The sequence below is a fragment of the Stegostoma tigrinum genome, chromosome 3 (assembly GCF_030684315.1).
Source record: "Stegostoma tigrinum isolate sSteTig4 chromosome 3, sSteTig4.hap1, whole genome shotgun sequence".
NCBI lineage: Eukaryota > Metazoa > Chordata > Chondrichthyes > Orectolobiformes > Stegostomatidae > Stegostoma > Stegostoma tigrinum.
The window spans coordinates 40,699,779-40,720,565 of NC_081356.1; the positions used below are offsets into that span (position 1 = coordinate 40,699,779).

The window sequence follows — 20,787 nt, forward strand, 5'->3', positions numbered from 1 at the left end:
CCTATTTATTCCAGAACCCTCACCCCATCCCCCTCTCTGAAGGAGGGTCTAGGCCCGAAACGTCAGCTTTTGTGCTCCCGAGATGCTGCTTGGCCTGCTGTGTTCATCCAGCCTCACATTTTATTATCTTGGATTCTCCAGCATCTGCAGTTCCCATTATCTCAAATATTTCTATTGGTCAGGTTTTCTAAAATTAGGGGTTGTAGTTTGAGAATAAGGGCCCCACCATTCAGGAAAGATGTTAGGAAGCAATTTTACATACAAAGGGTGATAGATATCAGCAATGGATGCTGGATTAGTTGTTAATTTTAAATCTAAGCAAGATAGACATTTGTAAAGGCAAGGTATTAAGGGATGAGGTCGAAGGTAGATTTACAGAGTTTGGCTACAGATCAATGATCATATTGAATGGAGGAACAGGCTTGGGGGCTGAATGGCCCACTGTTTGCATATTCTCAGGAATCTGCACCAGAATGAAAACATAGAGTTTATGTCCAAGTTTGCAGATGATGTTAGCGGGACACCAAGTTGATCAATTTTTTTTATTTGTTCATGCGATGTGGGCAGGGGCAGCATTAATTTGGTTTCCTTAATTTCTTACAAAGAGGGCGGTGAGAAGGTTCAAAGGACATTTTTGAACCACTGCAGCACTTATGGTGTGGACCAGTGATTTTAGGTTGTTCCAGGATTTCTCAGCCAAGTACAATAATGGGACAGTGATATATTTTCAATGAGTGACTCAGGGGAATATAGCAGATAAGTGGCATACCTATACCGCTGTTCTTGCTCTTCAGGTCACTGGTTTGGAAGATTCTATCAGACAGGACTTGTCAAGTTGCAGCAGTGCAGTGTGTAAGCTAGTACTTCGTAAGCATTTTACCAGTAATCCAATTATTATTTTTGAAAATTGTAGCAACTCCTCATTGAGCGGTCAGAGAAGACTTATTAGTTTGTGAAGTGGGGGAATGGGGCAGCTATCGTGGTCTTGAGCTCAAAGTTCCAGTTCATAACTCCACCTGGGAACTGGAATCCCCACTTTGAGAAGTCCTGATTATAGACAATATGCCCTTTACCACAGAAATCATCTGAATGTACCATCTTTGACCTGCTAATGAGATTGTATCCTTTCTCAAATAAATACATCAAAACTGTACCCAGATACAACCTCATTGACATCCCTGGCAGCTGTAGCAACATCTCCCTATTTTTGTGCTCAATATTCACTGTAGTAAATAAGAACACTGTATTTTCATTCCTAATCGCTTGCAGTAGCTGCATACTAATATTTTGCAGTTCATGTGCTAGGATATTCAGTTTTGTGGAACAGAGATTTAATAAATACATCAACTGTAATGGAGATTGAAGAAAAATACAGCAATTCTCTTCATTTCAAAAGAATTTTCCTCAAAAGATTAAGTTTACCAGAGGTTTTGAAGACAAATGAAACGTACTTCTTCGGGCTAGTTTTGAAACACTAAAGCTATTAAGTCAAACTAATACAAAGTTGAAGCATGCATTTGTTGTAGGTCAACACTGTTACTAATGGGCTAAAGAAACAGCCACAAAAAGAAAATCAGACTCAAATTTCACCAGGTCAGGGTCCACCAAGGACAAGCTAGTAGGAAATACAATCCCCCTACTGTGTTATACAGTCATAAAATTAATCATTTTAGCATATATCCAGTAAAGTTCCTAAAGTTTTAAGCAAAAAAAAATTCATACAACGTGCTAATGCCTTGTGCATACTTAGCCACAGATAATGATCACCTATTCAAAGTTGAAAACTTTGGGACTCTGTTTCCTGAGTGATTGAATACAAGAACAATTTTAGGTAAAGCAATTTAGTGAGGATTATCTTTTTGCCAAACAAGGTAGAATCAAAGGGTCATGATGCATGCTGACACTTCCATTTTTACATTGTGAAACTAAATAATCATGTACGAGGACAGGAATTTAATTAAAAGATATGATAATTGTTTGCAAAAACCTAACTGTATGTAAGAACATATGGAGATAAAAGTGTAATTTTGAGCAATTATTTATAAATCAGGACAGAAGTTATTTTCTTCACAATGTACCAGAAGAGAACAATGTCCATAATACAGAGGACAGAGTTATTCCTACAAAGCATTTGTCACATCATACCATTGATGGAAAATCTCCTTGAATAGGTTATTAATCTCCAAAAGGATAATTCAGAGTTGTAAATGGCTGAAATGCCCACTTTCTTAAGCCAGCACTTTCCTTTCCTTACATTACTCACAGCCCCATAATCGCCTGAACATAGTAACTCACTGTAGAGTAGTTTCACAAGAGATTATAAAAATGGCAAAACAAAAATAATGCATAGCTTTAGGGGTCACTGTTCCCCTCTAATATCCAACTGCAATGAAGTTAAGAGATACAGAACCTAACCTACTTAGTCAAACACTAAAGGTAGGCATTATTTTTGCAGACTTGGAATTAAATTAACAGAATTACAACTGGAGAGGGAACTTGCATGCAAATAAAACATAAGACCGGAAATAACAATTGCACACGTTTTTAATCATGCAGATTTGACTGCATTTTTCTAAACACTGGTCCGTAAAAGCTACTAAAACAGCTTAAAAACCTATACATTATATAAACAAGAAACAAATAAATTAGCAAAATTCTTTTATACATTCACTTTAGTACAACTTGAGTTCAAAAGTATTTACAACTGTACAACAGACTGAAGTTTCTATATTAAATACTTAAAAAGGAAGCAACAGCATATAAACAAGTCGTATGTTTTTTCTTTTGCCTGCACTTCTTAAAAAAAAAACACACTTAAAAGTGGAACATTGCAGCACACCGATGATGTGGGCATTGATAACAGGTTGTACCGCTAGTGTGCAAGAAGCTTTTGAGTGCACAGTAAGCAATCACTAAATTGCTACACTTCAGTTAAAATTATAAATCAGGAAAATTTACAAGGTCATTCAAATTTGCTGTTTTACAATTTTTAACAATGTTTTTGTACATTGAAATACACAGATTTCACAGATAAAACACAGGGAAAACATCTTTGCAGACTAAATAAATACTTGTGCCTCTCAAGACATCTTACTGTTAACAAGTTGCGCCTTCTCCAAAACTCAAAATATAATTAGAGAATGATTCCAATTGTACTGATGGTTCACATAATCTCCAATATTTGGATATCCAACAATTGTAGTTTATAGACTGGAAGTTGCAGAAACAGTTCTAGTAGAATCAAGTACTTCCGATGCCTTAATTGATGGAAAGACTACAGCAGGACTTGCACTTGAACTTCCCAAAACATGAGTTAAAGAGGGCTGTGATGCCACTTTTGTAGCAGGGTTAACCACAGTATTAATAGCATTTAAAACTGCCCCTTCTGGGCTGATTAATAACTTATTGTATGAAGTATCTACTGGAAGACCTGGGGCACTCTGGCTTGTAGGGACTTGATATTTGCATACTGCAGTCTGAAGTGAAGGTCTTGCAGTCGGGGCAAGTATCAGTGTTGATCCTGTTGTAGGCTGGACAGGTTTAGAAACAGCAGTAATTGTTTGTGCAGCACTCTGAACACACAGCTTTTGAAGCAATTTCTCAGGTGAAACAACATAAGGCGATGGAAAGGATTGACAACGATGGGATAAAGCAGACACTATCGTTGTCTTTTGACAGGCAGATGTAACATCAGTTCCTGTACGAGATCCAGGGCTTAAATTTACTGCTCGAGAATTACTTGGTTTCAGTGTATTGGAAATCAGCAGGACATGGCTACCAGATCCAAGGCCTTGAGGTGGAACTACAAATCGATGATTGTTAATGACTATTTGAGTCCCTGGTGCCAAAGGTGTACTTGTGTTGATAACTATTTTCTGCCGTACACAAGATTCATTTAATGGTTCAGAAACTTTGCTAATAGAAGATGGCACAGTTGCTACAGACTGTATAAGTGAAGTAGATGCAGTAACTGTTTTAGGACTCATCGGATGTTTTGTTAAACTCTGTACTGGTGTTTGATGCGGCAAGCTAAGACCCAAAGAAGCAGTGAACATATTACCAACAGTTGATGCACTCAGCCGAGTAGCTGCTTGCACAGTTGCAGACCTTGGAACAGTACTTGTATTGGTTGGTGCTGCTAGAGTGTTTGGATTTGGAAAACGAATTACTGTTTGACAATTATCCTTTGAAAAATGTGCAATTGGTGGGGAAAAGGCTGTACATACTGGTTGAGTGCTTGTTGGTACCATCTTTGAATTGACTGGATTTGGTAAAGGAGCTGTAATTGGCAAGGGAAGAGAAGAAGTCAGTGACTGATGTGACATCTTTGGCTGTGGAGATGCAAGCAGCATTGAAGATGCAAGGTGTTCTGCCTTCACTGTTGAAATAGCAACAGGAAGTCTAGTTGCTAACACTCCTTGATTAGATCCAGAGATATTATCATTTCCTTTAAGCAAAGCAGTGGGAAGAGAACCAAATGTTGTAAAAGTTGGCGTTGGCAGAGCAGTACCTGTAGCTGCTGTTGCTACTGTAAATGCATTTTGAACACACATTTTGATTCCCGTGGAATTCCTAAAAGGTGGAGAGCTCTGATTTCTCACCACAGCTGAAGGAATTGCTGAAGTACTAACACAACTTGTTGGTAAGACAGCATTCTTCATAGATAATCCTTCTCCTACTTTTGCAGTCGGCGGAACACCGATTCCTGGGATTTTCTGGATGCTGTTTCTTATAAGGTTTCCCTTTTTAACTTCTTTCACCTGAAATGAGCTGGGCAGTGGATTGCTTTTAATTGGTGTTTCCCCAGTATAAGGTACTAGCACCACCTGATAAGGATCTGAGTTTTTCACTGGTATTTGTGTTGTGTTTAAAGGCATTGCAGTTTGTTGTTGGGGCGGTTTAGTTAATACTAAGTTGGAGGATGAGGACATTGAAGACACAGATGGATTCACAAAAACTAACTTTTGAGGTTGAGCATTTGTGGGTGCCATGCTGACTTGACTTGTGCCACAAAGTGTAGCAGGAGGATTTGGAACCAATAGAAATTTCGGCATTGTAGTTCCAGTCAGGAATGTGCTACCTCCTGACTTATTACATTCAGGTGGTTTTAGAAATAACTGCTTGCCAGTTGCAGTATCAAGTGAGAATTGCAACGATGGTGCTTGAGTAACTGTTACCTTACTTTGGACTGCACTTTCACTAGATAATCCACCAACAGGTCCACTAACTAAATGCACAGCATTGTGGCTACTGGTGTGCACAGTTGGATTCTCTGAAACAGTTGACAAGACTGCTGGCAGAGGCACAGGTACAACAGGCACAACTCCAGCATTATTCATAGTTTTGCAAGAACCTAACTTAATTGGTTCTGCACCCAACTGATTTAGACCTAATGAAACTGATGCAATGGAATTGGAAACAGGAAGTTGATTGATATTTGTTAGGGAAGTCTGTGCCGGAACAAGGATAGAGGTCAATGGTGACAATGGTTGAGTTTTTGAGACCACAAAGTTCTGAACTTCTGGTAAAAATGTAAATATTGGCCTTGGAGTAATAGCATTTGGTGAGTTTTGATCAGAATTGCTTTGTACCTTAACAACACCTGTGTTTCCACCACGTGTCATGACTAAAATGGATTGAGAATCTCGTATACACACAGTTTTAAGTTCCTGCTTTGTTTCACTTGATTCTTTTGACTGCTGCGAGTTGGAACTCTGAGCAGTTCCAGTATTACCTGCCTTGTGTGTTTTTGTTGGCATTACTGGCTCAGTAACTGTTAACTGACTACCTTTAGCATTTGATGTCATAACTGAAGGTACTGTAACTGCAGACGCTTCTGCACTTCCTTGTGGTGCAATAACTGATGATGTTAAAAAGTTACATGAAGGTACAACTTTTGTTGACCGACTGACAGAAGTTATTGCTGTTGTTAAACTTTCAGTGCTCTTACTGGGTCTTAAATTAGAAACCTGTGATTCCGCCTGAACAGATGACAGAGACTGAAGATCCACTGGAGAATGGCCTAAATCAGCTGTTTGAGATCCGACAGAAGCTCTTTTCTCCAGTTCCTTTAATGCCTTGGGCAGACTTCCTTTTTCAACATATTTTCCATCTTGTTGTTGGGCTAATAAATTTTTGGGTACAATAAGTACCTGCTGCATGATCCGCTCTCCAGTCTTTGCATCAATGACAGGTTGGACTGCAATCTTAATCTGGCTGCTACTCAGATCAATTGGCACACAAGATCCATCAGGCATTTTGTACACCATCTGCAGTGGCCCTTTTGGAGATGGAATAGTTGGTAAATAGGACTTTGTTGAGCTTGGATGTGATGTAATTGCAGTTACCTTCTCTTCTGGACTGCTCATCTCTCTCACAGAGGAGGATGTCTGACTGGTTAAGGTCACTTTGTTCCCATTATGTTTTGCAAGTAAGGCTTGAATAGGTTTGGTCCTTTTCTGAACAGCTGATCTTGACACATTTGATATCTCACCTTTTGAAGCATCTAACATCACAGAATGTTCATCTGGCTTGTTCAAGGTAGTAACCAATTCAACTGGAAGCTGCACTGTTGCAGATTTTGATTCAATCTCTTGGTTTCCCAGCTCAGAACCAGATGACATTTTTATTAGGCTATGGCCTGCAACAGCTTCATTTGTGCTAAATTTAGTCTTTTTACTTGGGGGTGATTCTTTACCACATTCATCAAGATCACTGCATTTCATTTGCCTTTTAGGATGCTTGGAAGTTTGCTTCTGCATTTCTTTATTAGAACTTTCCCTTCTTATGGGCTTCAGTTTACCTATTACCATGTCAGTCTGCATCATGTCATCTGAAAGACATCAGAATATTCAATGCTAAATTAGTTACAACAACTGTATAAGTAGATCAGGATATGTACAGAATATTGCACTACAGATAATCTATGTTTAACTAGGTTTGTGGCATGGTAACTATTAGATTGAGCAATTGCAATAAAGGCTAGTCATGGGAAGGTAATCTGAAAGACTAACAATAATTTGGAAGTGATTTATAGATCAGCATATATAAGCAACTAATAATCAATGAATTATGCAAAAATGTTACAAGATGTTCTTTTATAGGGGCTAAGGTACACTGCATGTTAGTCAGCGATCATAGTATTATTCTACTACACGATCAGAGCTAAAAATACTGCAAAAGGTCATCTTCAAATGAATAAAAGTGATTGATTATTAATGTCATTCCTGAAAAACCTTTCAGTGACTCATTTGTTTTAACTGACAGAACTACTAGTCTATTCCAAATTTGAGAAATTTAAAATACGCTGTTGAAAGCTAGCAGCTTATTTCAGTTAGAAATGGAACTGAAATCAAGCATTGTTTTTCCTTAAAAAAAACTACTTTAAAAAAAGCCTTTAAGCAATTCATCTAAATTTGAGCAGATATAGGCCTGTGCAAGTTATCATATTAATCCTTAACATTTTATGTAATTTTTCTTGATCTAGTTAAGGTGCACATTTTGAAAGTTAGTCACATTACCTAATTCTCACCACTGACTACAGATAAATCTTAAGTAAAAATAACATTGAAGTGGGAGATAGACAATCACCATAAAAGACTTCATAATGTGAAATAAAAAGCATTTTTGTACAGCTTTTCCCCACTTACATTATATATTTTTGGCTCAAAAGATTAAAGCTGTGCAATACCTTAAGCAAAAGTATAACTGTGTACCAACCCAAAACGAAGGACAGTTAGAGGTTAGCTAAAACAATTCCATAACTTTCAGAATGACAGCCAAAATAATTTTCCTTATTCTTATATGCATATACATCATATAGAACGGCCCTTAAATTGACACCAGCCTCATATGCCGTAAAAAGATGACTGGATCAAAGATTAATGCTTTTTCCATGTCTTATCGGAGGGCTTTCCAACAGTTTAACACAGAAATGAGCAGATATGGAAATGTCTGAAACTGCCAATTGAGCAAATTATCATACACAATACCAAATCTCTCTGCTTACGAATGGGTTTGATAAATGGAACAAAATAAATGAATTATCTTCATTAACGAATTGGTTAAGAAAATGCTTCAAATTTATCATTTCTGTGGACTTCATTTTGAAGGACTGTGGAGATATTAGAACAGTATTTTTTTCTTTAAGAAACATGAAAAGACACATTGAAAACTTTTTTTAAAAACAGCAAGGCTTGTTGGAAATGAATCTTGTGATAAACTGCTGATCTTGGTTACTTGAATGCATTTCAAGGAAAACACCTGACTGTTTTAAGAATGAGTTTTCTAGCTAATCTGTTTGAACAGCGTTTGCAGAATTGGAGTTTCTCTTTTTGGACTTTCAATTAAGAAAAAACCTGCTTCAGAACAAGATAATAAAGTGTGAAGCTGGATGAACACAGCAGGCCAAGCAGCATCTCAGGAGCACAAAAGCTGACGTTTTGGGCCTAGACCCTTCATCAGAGAGGGGGATGGGGTGTGGGCTCTGGAATAAATAGGGAGAGAGGGGGAGGCGGACTGAAGATGGAGAGAAAAGAAGATAGGTGGAGAGGAGAGTATAGGTGGGGAGGTAGGGAGGGGACAGGTCAGTCCAGAGAAGAGGGACAGGTCAAGGAGGTGGGATGAGGTTAGTAGGTAGGAAATGGAGGTGTGGCTTGGGATGGGAAGAAGGGGTGGGTGAGAGGAAGAACAGGTTAGGGAGGCAGAGACAGGCTGGGCTGGTTTTGGGATGCAGTGAGGGGAGGGGTAGAGCTGGTCTGGTTGTGTGATGCAGTGGAGGGAGGGGACGAACTAGGCTGGTTTTAGGATGCGGTGGGGGAAGGGGAGATTTTGAAGCCAGTGAAGTCCACATTGATACCATTGGGCTGCAGGGTTCCCAAGCGGAATATCAGTTGCTGTTCCTGCAACCTTCGAGTGGCATCATTGTGGCACTGCAGGAGGCCCATGATGGACATGTCATCTAAAGAATGGGAGGGGGAGTTGCAATGGTTCGTGACTGGGAGATGCAGTTGTTTATTGTGAACCGAGCAGAGGTGTTCTGTAAAGCGGTCCCCAAGCCTCCGCTTGGTTTCCCCAATGTAGAGGAAGCCACACTGGGTACAATGGATACAGTATACCACATTGGCAGATGTGCAGGTGAACCTCTGCTTAATATGGAAAGTCATCTTGGGGCCTGGGATAGGGGTGAGGGAGGTGGTGTGGGGGCAAGTGTAGCACTTCCTGCGGTTGCAGGGGAAGGTACCGGGTGTGGTGGGGTTGGAGGGCAGTGTGGAGCGAACAAGGGAGTCATGGAGAGAGTGGTCTCTCCAGAAAGCAGACAAGGGTGGGGATGGAAAAACGTCTTGGGTGGTGGGGTCGGATTGTAGATGGCGGAAGTGTCGGAGGATGATACGTTGTATCCGGAGGTTGGTGGGGTGGTGTGTGAGAACGAGGGGGATCCTCTCTGGGCGGTTGTGGCGGGGGCGGGGTGTGAGGGATGTGTTGCGGGAAATGCGGTCAAGGGCATTCTCGACCACTGTGGGAGCAAAGTTGCGGTCCTTGAAGAACTTGGACATCTGGGATGTGCGGGAGTGGAATGCCTCATCCTGGGAGCAGATCCGGCGGAGGCGGAGGAATTGGGAATAGGGGATTGAATTTTTGCAGGAGGGTGGGTGGGAGGAGGTGTATTATCTCTGCTTCAGAACAAGTTGGTCAGCTCACATCTCTTGTTTATGAAACACCTTAGCTGTAAGATCAGCATGAAACCCGATTCATTTACTCTTCCATTAGAACCAAGAACTTCAAGCATTCTGAATCTTATTTTTTGCCTTCAAGCCTCAGCATCAATTGTCCAAATAGGGTTCCCCCTGGTCCTCACTTACAATTCCACTAGTATGTGCGTCCAAAGGATTGTAGTCCACCATTTTCACCTCTTAGAGGATGCCACAGCCTCACACATTCCCCATCCATCTCCCTCCCCAACCCTGTCAGCATCTCGCAGGGATCATCCCCTCACCATCACAAAAAAGTCCAACACCTGCCCAATTACATTCCCACTCCTCACCATCCAAGGTCTCAGACATACCTTCCAGGTGAGGCAGCAATTTACTTATATTTCATTCAATCTAGTCTACCGTGTTTGCTGTTCAGTGTGGCCTTCTCTACATTGGGGAGGCAAATGCGAACTTGAAGAATACTTTTCAGAACACCTACGTTTTGAGCACAAAATGACCCAAAGTCTACACTCACCTGTAACTTTTATATTTGGGGTGATTCATGGAATTAAAGGGATTAGAATGCCAGTGCGCTTATTCTAACTTGGTTGTAATAAACTGATCAGGAATCCTTCTCACATTCAAGAACAGAGTTTAGCTCCAAGGAAAGCAAAGGATTGGACATTAGCTTAAACGCGCATCGTGCGGGAGGGCTTTTCTGACATCAGGAAACACAAGTTTCCCAAACACATTGCAGCTCCTTAATTTTATTTTGTAGATTTCCTCCCCCTATGTAGCCTAATTAATTAGGGGTCTGGAATCTAACAGTGGTAGAAGATAGCAGTGCAACCTGTTATTTACGCAAAGACTGGAAACAGGATCATACAGCAGACTCCGCAAATCTACTTACTAGCCTAACAGCAAGGTGGAAAATATATGTTGGCAGTTAGGGTTAATTGGGTAGCTTGTTAATAAGCCCACAGGAAACATTCCAACTCATGCAATATATAGCCTTATTGTATTAACTAAATGACCATCCCTCAGCATCTGAGTGGTTTGGTCATTCACTCCAATATTGCCTCCTTTCTAGAGGTTCTGATGTCTTAGAGTTTCAAAGTTTTAATCTCTGAATCAACCTAATCCACCTATTATGGAAGTTCAGATTACCCAGAGTGCTCATTAGCAATATAAAAATGCTGTGATACTCTAGCTGAATATTGCTAGATGTTGTTTTCTAATACAGGAGGCAAAATAGAAGAACTTACAGCTCATATTTTTAAATGCAGATGTGAAGTTAAACTGAAGCCATGAACCACTTACCACATGTGAGGCAAAAGAAAACTGCAGATGGTGGAATCCAAGATAGACAAACAGAAGGCTGGAAGAACACAGCTGTCCAGGCAGCGTCTGGAGGAAAGGAGCACTCAACATTTCAGGTATTACCTTTCTTCAGGACATACCCTCTTCAGGTAATACCCAAAATGTTGACTATGTCCTGAAAAAAGGCAATACCCGAAATGTTGAGTGCTCCTTTCCTCCAGATGCTGCCTAGCGAGCTGTGTGCTTCCAGCCTCCTGTCTGTCAGCCACTTACAACTCAACTGATTCCTTTGCCATTTCCACCCATCCCCACTACCATCCACCAACATTCCAGAGTGTTATTATCCAACAAAGATGTGTAGGTGGGGTTACATTGCTTGCATATTCAAATATTTCTCACCACCCGTGAGTTAGTTAATCTTGCTTCCTCGTGCTACTTCCTCCAAGCAATTTAGGAGTCAACCCAAGTACATTAAAGTTAGCAAGGGTTTGTCCTGCGTGGAAGTCATCCTGTCAGTGTCAGAATGGACAGTTCAAATACACTGCAGAGATATCAATATGGTGTACCAGGATTATTTCCAGTTGCAATGGACCAAGATTACTCCCAATCACAGCACTGCATGTCCTCATGGATTTCCAAGAAAGCAGCTATTGGATGAAGCCTACTCCCAAGTGTGCTCTGTGTAAGATAAGCAGTGTCTGACCCTGTGGTAGTAAATTGAAACAAGTGAATGATTTCTTGACTTAAATCAGCAAGTCTCAAGAACCATCCCAATAAATTATTAAATCAACACTTTACACTTAACTCTAGAAGCCATGTCAAGAGGTCTGAATGACGTAAGTTATAAAATTTAATTAAAGATTGAGTTGGAAAGGGGGGAAAAATAACCTCCAAATATTTTGCATTATGAATGATTTGCTATTGAGTCATGAGAAACAAATGCGTGTGCATGAGAGATTTAAAAGAAATCATTGTTACCTAAATGTAGTTCACAAAGTTGTAATGATCATGAGAACAAGATCTTTTCATCATCAAAATAGTATCTATTACTGGAAAAACCACCAGAAATTGGTAATCAATCTACGTTTATAGTCCTTCAATAACTAGGGTTTTTCTGGACTTGGAGACAGTTAATAACCTTTTTATGTAGTTAATTACAACAGCAAAGTTTGCAGCCATTGAGTCATCCATATACTTTGTTGTGTTTGTGTATGATTTCATAGTATCAGGGAAAACTTTCTACAAACATTTGCTATCTAGTAAAGAGAGAAATAATCTAGCCCCCAAGCTATCATGATTTCTGTTCTTAATTTGAAAAGCAGCTCCCAACTTTCAGCAGTAGTACAGGAACTGGTGTTTAAATGGGAGGATGAACAGTGGTAACGTCACTGGACATTCCAGCAGCCCAGGCTTATTTTCCAGGGACACTGATTCAAATTCCATCATAGCAGCGGGTGGAATTCCTATCCAATTAATAAATCCAGACTATAAACCTAATCTCAGTAACTGTGCCATGTAACTACCACTGATCACTGTAAAAACTCATCTGATTCACTAATGATCTTTAGGGAATGAAATCTGCCACCTTTACTTGGTCAGGCATATATGTGACTCCAAACCCACAATAATGTGGTTGATTCTCAATGCCCCTTGAAAATGTCTACGCAAGGCACTGAGTTTTAAGGCAAATAGGGATAAACAAACATATTCCAGGAAGAAAAGGACAAACTGCAAACCGTCAAAGCATCACAACTTGCATAGGTAGTTGCAAAAGAGACAATCTACTGCTTTGATTTGTTCTGGTTAAATGTTCATCTGAATAAGTCACGTCATGGGCCAGAACAACAATAAGGCAGTGGGCCACTGTAATTCCACAGACAGGCGCGCGCGCGCACACAGACAGGCGCGCGCGCGCACACAGACAGGCGCGCGCGCGCACACAGACAGGCGCGCGCGCACACACAGACAGGCGCGCGCGCACACACAGACAGGCGCGCGCGCACACACAGACAGGCGCGCGCGCGCGCACACACAGACAGGCGCGCGCGCGCGCACACACAGACAGGCGCGCGCGCGCGCACACACAGACAGGCGCGCGCGCGCGCACACACAGACAGGCGCGCGCGCGCGCACACACAGACAGGCGCGCGCGCGCGCACACACAGACAGGCGCGCGCGCGCGCACACACAGACAGGCGCGCGCGCGCGCACACACAGACAGGCGCGCGCGCGCGCACACACAGACAGGCGCGCGCGCACACACAGACAGGCGCGCGCGCGCGCACACACAGACAGGCGCGCGCGCGCGCACACACAGACAGGCGCGCGCGCGCGCACACACAGACAGGCGCGCGCGCGCGCACACACAGACAGGCGCGCGCGCGCGCACACACAGACAGGCGCGCGCGCGCGCACACACAGACAGGCGCGCGCGCGCGCACACACAGACAGGCGCGCGCGCGCGCACACACAGACAGGCGCGCGCGCGCGCACACACAGACAGGCGCGCGCGCGCGCACACACAGACAGGCGCGCGCGCGCGCACACACAGACAGGCGCGCGCGCGCGCACACACAGACAGGCGCGCGCGCGCGCACACACAGACAGGCGCGCGCGCGCGCACACACAGACAGGCGCGCGCGCGCGCACACACAGACAGGCGCGCGCGCGCGCACACACAGACAGGCGCGCGCGCGCGCACACACAGACAGGCGCGCGCGCGCGCACACACAGACAGGCGCGCGCGCGCGCACACACAGACAGGCGCGCGCGCGCGCACACACAGACAGGCGCGCGCGCGCACACACAGACAGGCGCGCGCGCGCACACACAGACAGGCGCGCGCGCGCACACACAGACAGGCGCGCGCGCGCACACACAGACAGGCGCGCGCGCGCGCACACACAGACAGGCGCGCGCGCGCGCGCACAGACAGGCGCGCGCGCGCGCGCACAGACAGGCGCGCGCGCGCGCACAGACAGGCGCGCGCGCGCACAGACAGGCGCGCGCGCGCACAGACAGGCGCGCGCGCGCACAGACAGGCGCGCGCGCGCACACACAGACAGGCGCGCGCGCGCACACACAGACAGGCGCGCGCGCGCACACACAGACAGGCGCGCGCGCACACACAGACAGGCGCGCGCGCACACACAGACAGGCGCGCACGCACACACAGACAGGCGCGCACGCACACACAGACAGGCTCGCACGCACACACAGACAGGCGCGCACGCACACACAGACAGGCGCGCACGCACACACAGACAGGCGCGCACGCACACACAGACAGGCGCGCACGCACACACAGACAGGCGCGCACGCACACACAGGCAGGCACAGACATCTTAGAATGTCAGCTCCATGTATCAGGCTACCTTAATGCCTTTAGTTTAATCAACTGCTGCACTACACCATAAACCATCTACATGCTCCTACACATGAATGCCCTAATTGTCTCAAACAGCATGTTTGTTACAGGACTACATAAAGACTGCAGCTGAGGTTGTTTTATTGAATTTTTATATGTTACTCTCATGTGTTATACTCACATGTGAAGTGGGTGAGCCTGCAGGTTCAACCAGCTCTCTCATATTTAGTGTAGATGACAGTGCCCGATATCTCTTTAAATAGGGTTAACTGCATTGGTCTGGGTGAACTCAAAGCCTCGTCAGGACCTTGGCAACTAACACCAGGATAGGACGTACATTTGAACTGTACGCACGTTGGAGTTTAGATCCTATATTTCCTTATGTCCCTACTAACGTTGCACTCAGGTTGTCCTTACTACACTCCATTATGTTCCTAACATGACCTTCTGTCCTCACTGTATTTTTTTTCTATTTCATATCCCAGCACCCAGTCGAAAGCGACTGAACCCCATCTCCCTGCACCTCCCCACCCCTTCCTTCATCCCCAATGTTCCCAAACCTCTGTGCAAGCTGACATTCTCTTGCTTTCCTCCCTTTTGCAGGGAAGTTAAACCAGGGAAACCACTCACACAAAACATAACTACACAAAGCTGGCTGATGGCATACCATCTTGAAACAGTGAATCAGCTGCAATGACAGACTAACATGCCACAGGCTTTACTTGAAGGTAATTAAGTAAAGGTTGACTTTAATGAGTATGCATTGTATACAAATATATTCTAAGTATGAGCTACTCAGGCTGCATGAGGTTCAACAGGCCACAAACACATAGTTGACTTAATTTCTACACCTCGGCCCACTGTCACAAAATAGACAATTTGCATCTTGTCCAATTCAGTCAACATCCCACACTACATTCCTTGCTCTTGCAGGCTCCATAAAATCCCTCCCCTTTGGTCTCAAAGCTACAAGCTAATTTTGTAGAGCAGGTATCATTGCTCCATTTTCTAAGGAACAAGACCTAAACTCTATCAAACTTCTGGTGACTATAGTGAACTTTCTCACATTAAATCTAGATTCTGAATTTGCAACTGCCACTAACAGACACTTAAGATGTCAGGAGAAAACCAAAAGTATTAGCAATTTCCAATCATTTTCAGATCAAGATTTTCTTCAGTAATTGCTGGTGATGCTATCACTCCAAGAATGAATAAAACAATTTTTTATGTTAACACAGAACCACAGTCAGTTGTTGCAAATAATCAGACATTTTGGCACATGACTTGTGGGATTCTGAGTATGGTGAACTATTTGGAATTTATCTTTCGAACCTATCTTGGATCCAATTTCTAAGATGATTTTAAGACTGATTAAAAAGGTAACAGGACTTCAACCCTTATCCAGCCCCTTTTATCATATCCAGAATGATGCGCACGTTTTGCAAATGCATGTTTTCATTCCAAATAACTACACAAAAGTCATCATTATGTACAAATGAACAAAATTCTACTAAGTAATTTAGTCACAACTGGTTCATGTGGGTTTTGCACTTGACATATTTGATCTAAATTCAATGCTAAAAAGATTAAAATACCTATTTCAAAGCATTCTTTTTTAATTATTTCTTGATGGTCGGCAAAATTTGAGGACCCTGCTTCATTTGGAGGTCCATCTTTCATAAGCTCGCCATCCATTTCTTCACTAGACATGATGTCTCTAAGGAACACATCATTGTCAGGCTGTTTTTTAAAGTCATCAAAATCTTTCTTCATTCGAGCCCTTGAAAAGATTTTTAAAAAGTGCAGTTTAATTAATTAGACTTTCATATTGCTGGTACACACAAAGAATTGATTTGTTTTCATCAAAGGCCTGTAACAGAGGTACAAAAGATGAAATATTATACATCTGAGATCTCAAAACATGAGGATTGAAGTTCAGGAACATATAGAAGGAAATAAGAGGGTTTTACTCTAAGCATTGACAAACAGCAGTGACAAAATAAAGTTTGTGTTGCTGGATGACAAATAAGAAGGGAACATGATCACAAAACTAGAAGAACTTCCAGCTCTTCATATTGTGAGGTCTTAAATGTCACAGGTTCAGTTTAACATCTCATACAATCAGGACAACAGTTTAACAAATGCATATTTTGCTCCTATTTCTCCAAACTATGTATCCCACAGTCTGTCATATAATATTGCCAACATCTGTCAGATCAACATTCTATTAGCAATGGCTACCTAACTCTTTTGCATGACTGCCCTTCCTAATTTATAAAGATTCCACAACAAAAATTAGATTTGCAAATAAAGGCGGCTACACAGGCACGATGGGTTTCTTCTATGCACAACAAGTCCAAAAAAGTTGAGCTACTTTTTATTAGAGTATCTGAAGCAAAGATTCCCTCAGTACTACATGTAATACTACCATGAATCTATTTCTAAAGAACAAGATTGTGTCATAAAATGTACAGAAATCCTAACCAGTCCACAGTTCTCAAAGTACAACTGGGTGACCTCAAACCACCACCAGAAAGTTGGCATTTAGTGATAGTTCTGGAACATTCCCTATGTCAAGCACCACAATCTCCAGCATCATTTGAACTAAAAAAAAATACTGCTTTCATTTGTTTAGATAGAATTTATTTCTATAATATACATAACCTGCAGAAAGATTTAAAGGAGTCTGCTTGGTTAGGATGCATGCATTAAAACAATCAAGATGATACACATCCCACATTTACAATCCTGTAAATCGAAGTAAAATTGCTTAACGTGTTTGGCAGGATTCTTAATGGTTGCATTTATTAATTGAAAACATATCAAGAAAGTAAATAATTACTCAAATTGGCTCACTTTTCTAAATCTGCTCCACTGTTAAGATAAATCGTGCCTGTGTTGTCCTAAGACGTAAATTTAAAACAGGCAATGCCTTCTGTATAACTATCAAATATTCTTTGCTCTTTAGATAAATATTTACATTTCCAGATCAGCTAAGAGAAAAGAAAGATCTCAATATTCAATGTTAATATTTGAAAATGAATGATATGATGCAAGATGAGAAATGATGACATTTGAACGGGCAGTTTATGGCTGTCAGTCTCTCATTTAATCAATCAGAATCATTGTTCATGCCATTGTTTCAGACAAAATCTTTTTACATTAAAATGTTGATCTGTTCCTGAAGAAGCAAACAAACAAATCCAATTCCCACGTCAAAAAATGTCTACAAAATCAATATTCCTGACACTACATTCGTATTTCAAGCTGAGTAACCTTCTAACACATTGCATGGGCTGACTGGGAAATCATTGAAGGATATTAGCTAAGTGGAGAATTTAAATCGGATATTTTAAAAAATTACACCAATTACAGCACGTCAAGAGTAAGATGCTCTTTACATCACCCAACATTTTTGTGCATCAATTATTTTATTTCGTCAGCCAGTAACGTGAGCAACATTCACTGCTTTCAAAAGGCTGCCTCACCGTGACATAATACGCAAAAGGCAAAGGCACAGAAACAACAAGGATTGTGGTCTGAACTCCACTTTTTTGTCTAACTTCATATATAATTCACACATATCCCCTCATGCCCATGGTTAACAAAAATTGATCAATCACAGACTTTAAATTATCAATCAACTTCACATCAATTACCATCATCACAAATCCCTTGACACTGATTCCATCCCTCTCCCCATTAACTGTCTATAGCTAAACCAGATTGTTGGCATTCGCAGCATTATATCTGAACCAGGATGAACGATCACATTTCCACATCCCACTCAAGCTGTTAAAACCACGTGCATGCACATTACCTCTACAGATTTCAAGTGTACTATTAGCTGGCATCTCATCTTTGACTCTTTGTAAACTAGAGGGCTGCCAAAAGTTTGTTGCCCATTCACAAGTCCCCACGTGCTCAAAAAATCTACACTGACTCCCGTTAAAGTACAAATTTGAACTTCAAAATAAAGATTGCCTTTTTCAAATACTACTGCACTTCCATAATCTTCTCAAACCCAACTACTCCAAAATATTTGTATTCAACTATTTCTGGCCACGAGTCTCTCCAATTTTAAACATCTGGAATTCCCTTTTTAAACACCCCATCTCTTTTGCCACCTTAAGACCGTCCTTAAATCTTAGTCTTTGATTTTTGAGATTTATCCTAATATTGCTTTGTGGCTCAATGTCAAATAATTTTTATAATTCTTTTGCATGAAACACCTTGGAGCATTATGTTAAGGTGCTGTTGCTATTACAGAAGTGATTTCCAAAGGAGCGAATCAGCAAAAACGTCTATCCTGATCATTACAGTCTACTTCACAATTACATAGATCAGTACTGTTGCAGGCCAAAAGTTTAAGTAGTACACTGTTGAAATTTGAGATGACCACAAAAATAATTAAATTGGAGACTGGAAATATATTTTTCTAACAATATGGAATTAATAAACCACAAACTGTTATTGAAGCAGAGGCCAGGCATTCCCTCGAAACAAAAATGAAATAACTGCTTGAAAAAGAACGTTAAACAGTTACGGAAAAGAAATGGTGGGTGGATTAGGTGAAGTGGAGAAATAATCTGTTTCTACACTACAATGTGAGACAGTTTTATTAAGCTGTAAAGAACAGTGAAAGTCCTCCTCAGACTGATTATTTAGTAAAACTGTTAGAAAGGGTGAGGACAGGAGGATTAAAAGGTACACTAGTACAAGAATTACCGATTTCTCTGATGGGCTTTGAGTAGCTTTTGTTCCCATGGCAACAATTCATTCAACAGTCGTCCAAGGGTACCGTGCAAATCTTTTAAAGCTTGTCGTCTGTAGAACCATTTTTCCTGTAGATTTAAAGAATTCCCACATTATACAGTAATAATCTCACAACTCCAACATTCCATCATGACTCAACAAGCTCACTTTTCGGCCTTGATGTAATAATGTTTTAGAACAACTGAACTGACATTTCTGATGCACTAATTTATGCAACTCTATCCTAAGTTTCTACATTTTTTATTTAAGTTTATTTTTAAGCTCCACTCCAAGTTAACTTTCAGGGACAACAACATTTCAGAGTAATGAGGAAAATAACCATAAAATTATTGCAATTGACCTTTTAGCACTAAAATTAATTTTTCCTTAAATGTCTAGAAAATGTCTGTTGTGGTTCATTCCTTTCTCACTTTGTGCCCCCAGGAATCAAATATTCCAATGTTATGAGTACAATATGAAGAATTAACTCTGATTTTGCAAATCAACCCCAAATTGTTAATAGCCTTTGCCAAAGCACTTGACAGTTTTACTTCCCACACCAGCCACGTATGACATTAGAGCGAGAGTACCACCTCAATTTCAAACAAGTGCTGACTTTGTGTCAAGCAGCATTCCGGCATGACCGGAGGTTGCAAAAGTAATTTCATACAGAAGTATAATAGTCAAAGAAAAAGTTTTAACTCATCGGTGGAAGCTAGATTTATGTCTAGACCACCAAAGTGAAAAAATAGCATGCAAACCAATTTCCAAAGTGAAAAAATAGCATGCAAACCAATTTCCCATGGTTATGGAGATAGTAGGAACTGCAGATGCTGGAAAATCTGAGATAACAAGGTGTAGAGCTGGATGAATACAGTAGGCCAAGCAGCGAGGCTGACGTTTCGGGCCTAGATAACTTCTTCAGAAAATTATTTAACTCACCTGGTAGCTGCTTGTGTTTTTTTTTGTGTACTGAAAGATTAAGTGCACTTGACTTTTTTAGATTCATGCGTCAGTTATTAAACCTGTGCTGACTTATAAGGTTGTGGATCTCAAAGCATGCAACTCACTCCAGTGGAGTTTCTCCAATTTCTGAAGGGTCTAGGCCCGAAACATCAGCTTTCCTGCTCCACTGATGCTGCTTGGCCTACTGTGTTCATCCAGCTCTACACCTGGTTACCCCATGGTTATAAATACTGTTCATGCCTTGTTTTTCTCCAAATAGATTGGAGTGAGTTGCATGTTTTGAGATCCACAACCTGCTAAGTCAGCACAGGTTTAACAACTGACTCATGAATCTAAAGAAGTCAAATGCACTTAATCTTTCAGTACATAAAAAACACAAGCAGCTACCAGGAAAGTTAGATAATTCATTACGTTTATTTACTATTGAACGATACAAAACCAAAGGCAATATGAAACTACAGAAGTTAGTCAAATTACAGACAAATGGAAACGACAATGCTAGGGTCCATCTGCAGTCCAACTACAAATAAAGTTGTCTTAGTCTCAGAGAACCTTAGGACTGCTCTCTCATTACACACAACCTGGGGTGGTTTTAATCTGAAGGTCACCAGGCCTCTGGCAAGGTTGAGGCAGTAGGATGTGCACGATAGTCTTAGGGGGAACATAAACTGAACTCACGCTTTGGTA

General features: G+C 41.6%; 1 protein-coding gene across 2 annotated transcripts in view; it reads right to left on the reverse strand.

The window, feature by feature from the left end:
• Positions 1 to 2,272: 2,272 nt before the first annotated feature.
• LOC125450914 (uncharacterized protein KIAA2026) overlaps positions 2,273 to 20,787 on the reverse strand; it is an 82,006-nt gene continuing 63,491 nt past the window's right edge. For both annotated transcript variants that reach the window (XM_059644530.1, XM_048527299.2), the window contains exons 6-8: positions 19,108 to 19,223; positions 15,975 to 16,159; positions 2,273 to 6,832 (exon numbers count right to left, since the gene is read on the reverse strand). In XM_059644530.1, the coding sequence (XP_059500513.1) occupies positions 3,204 to 6,832; positions 15,975 to 16,159; positions 19,108 to 19,223 (3,930 nt within the window). In that variant the 3' untranslated portion in view covers positions 2,273 to 3,203. The remainder of the gene's footprint in view (positions 6,833 to 15,974; positions 16,160 to 19,107; positions 19,224 to 20,787) is intronic.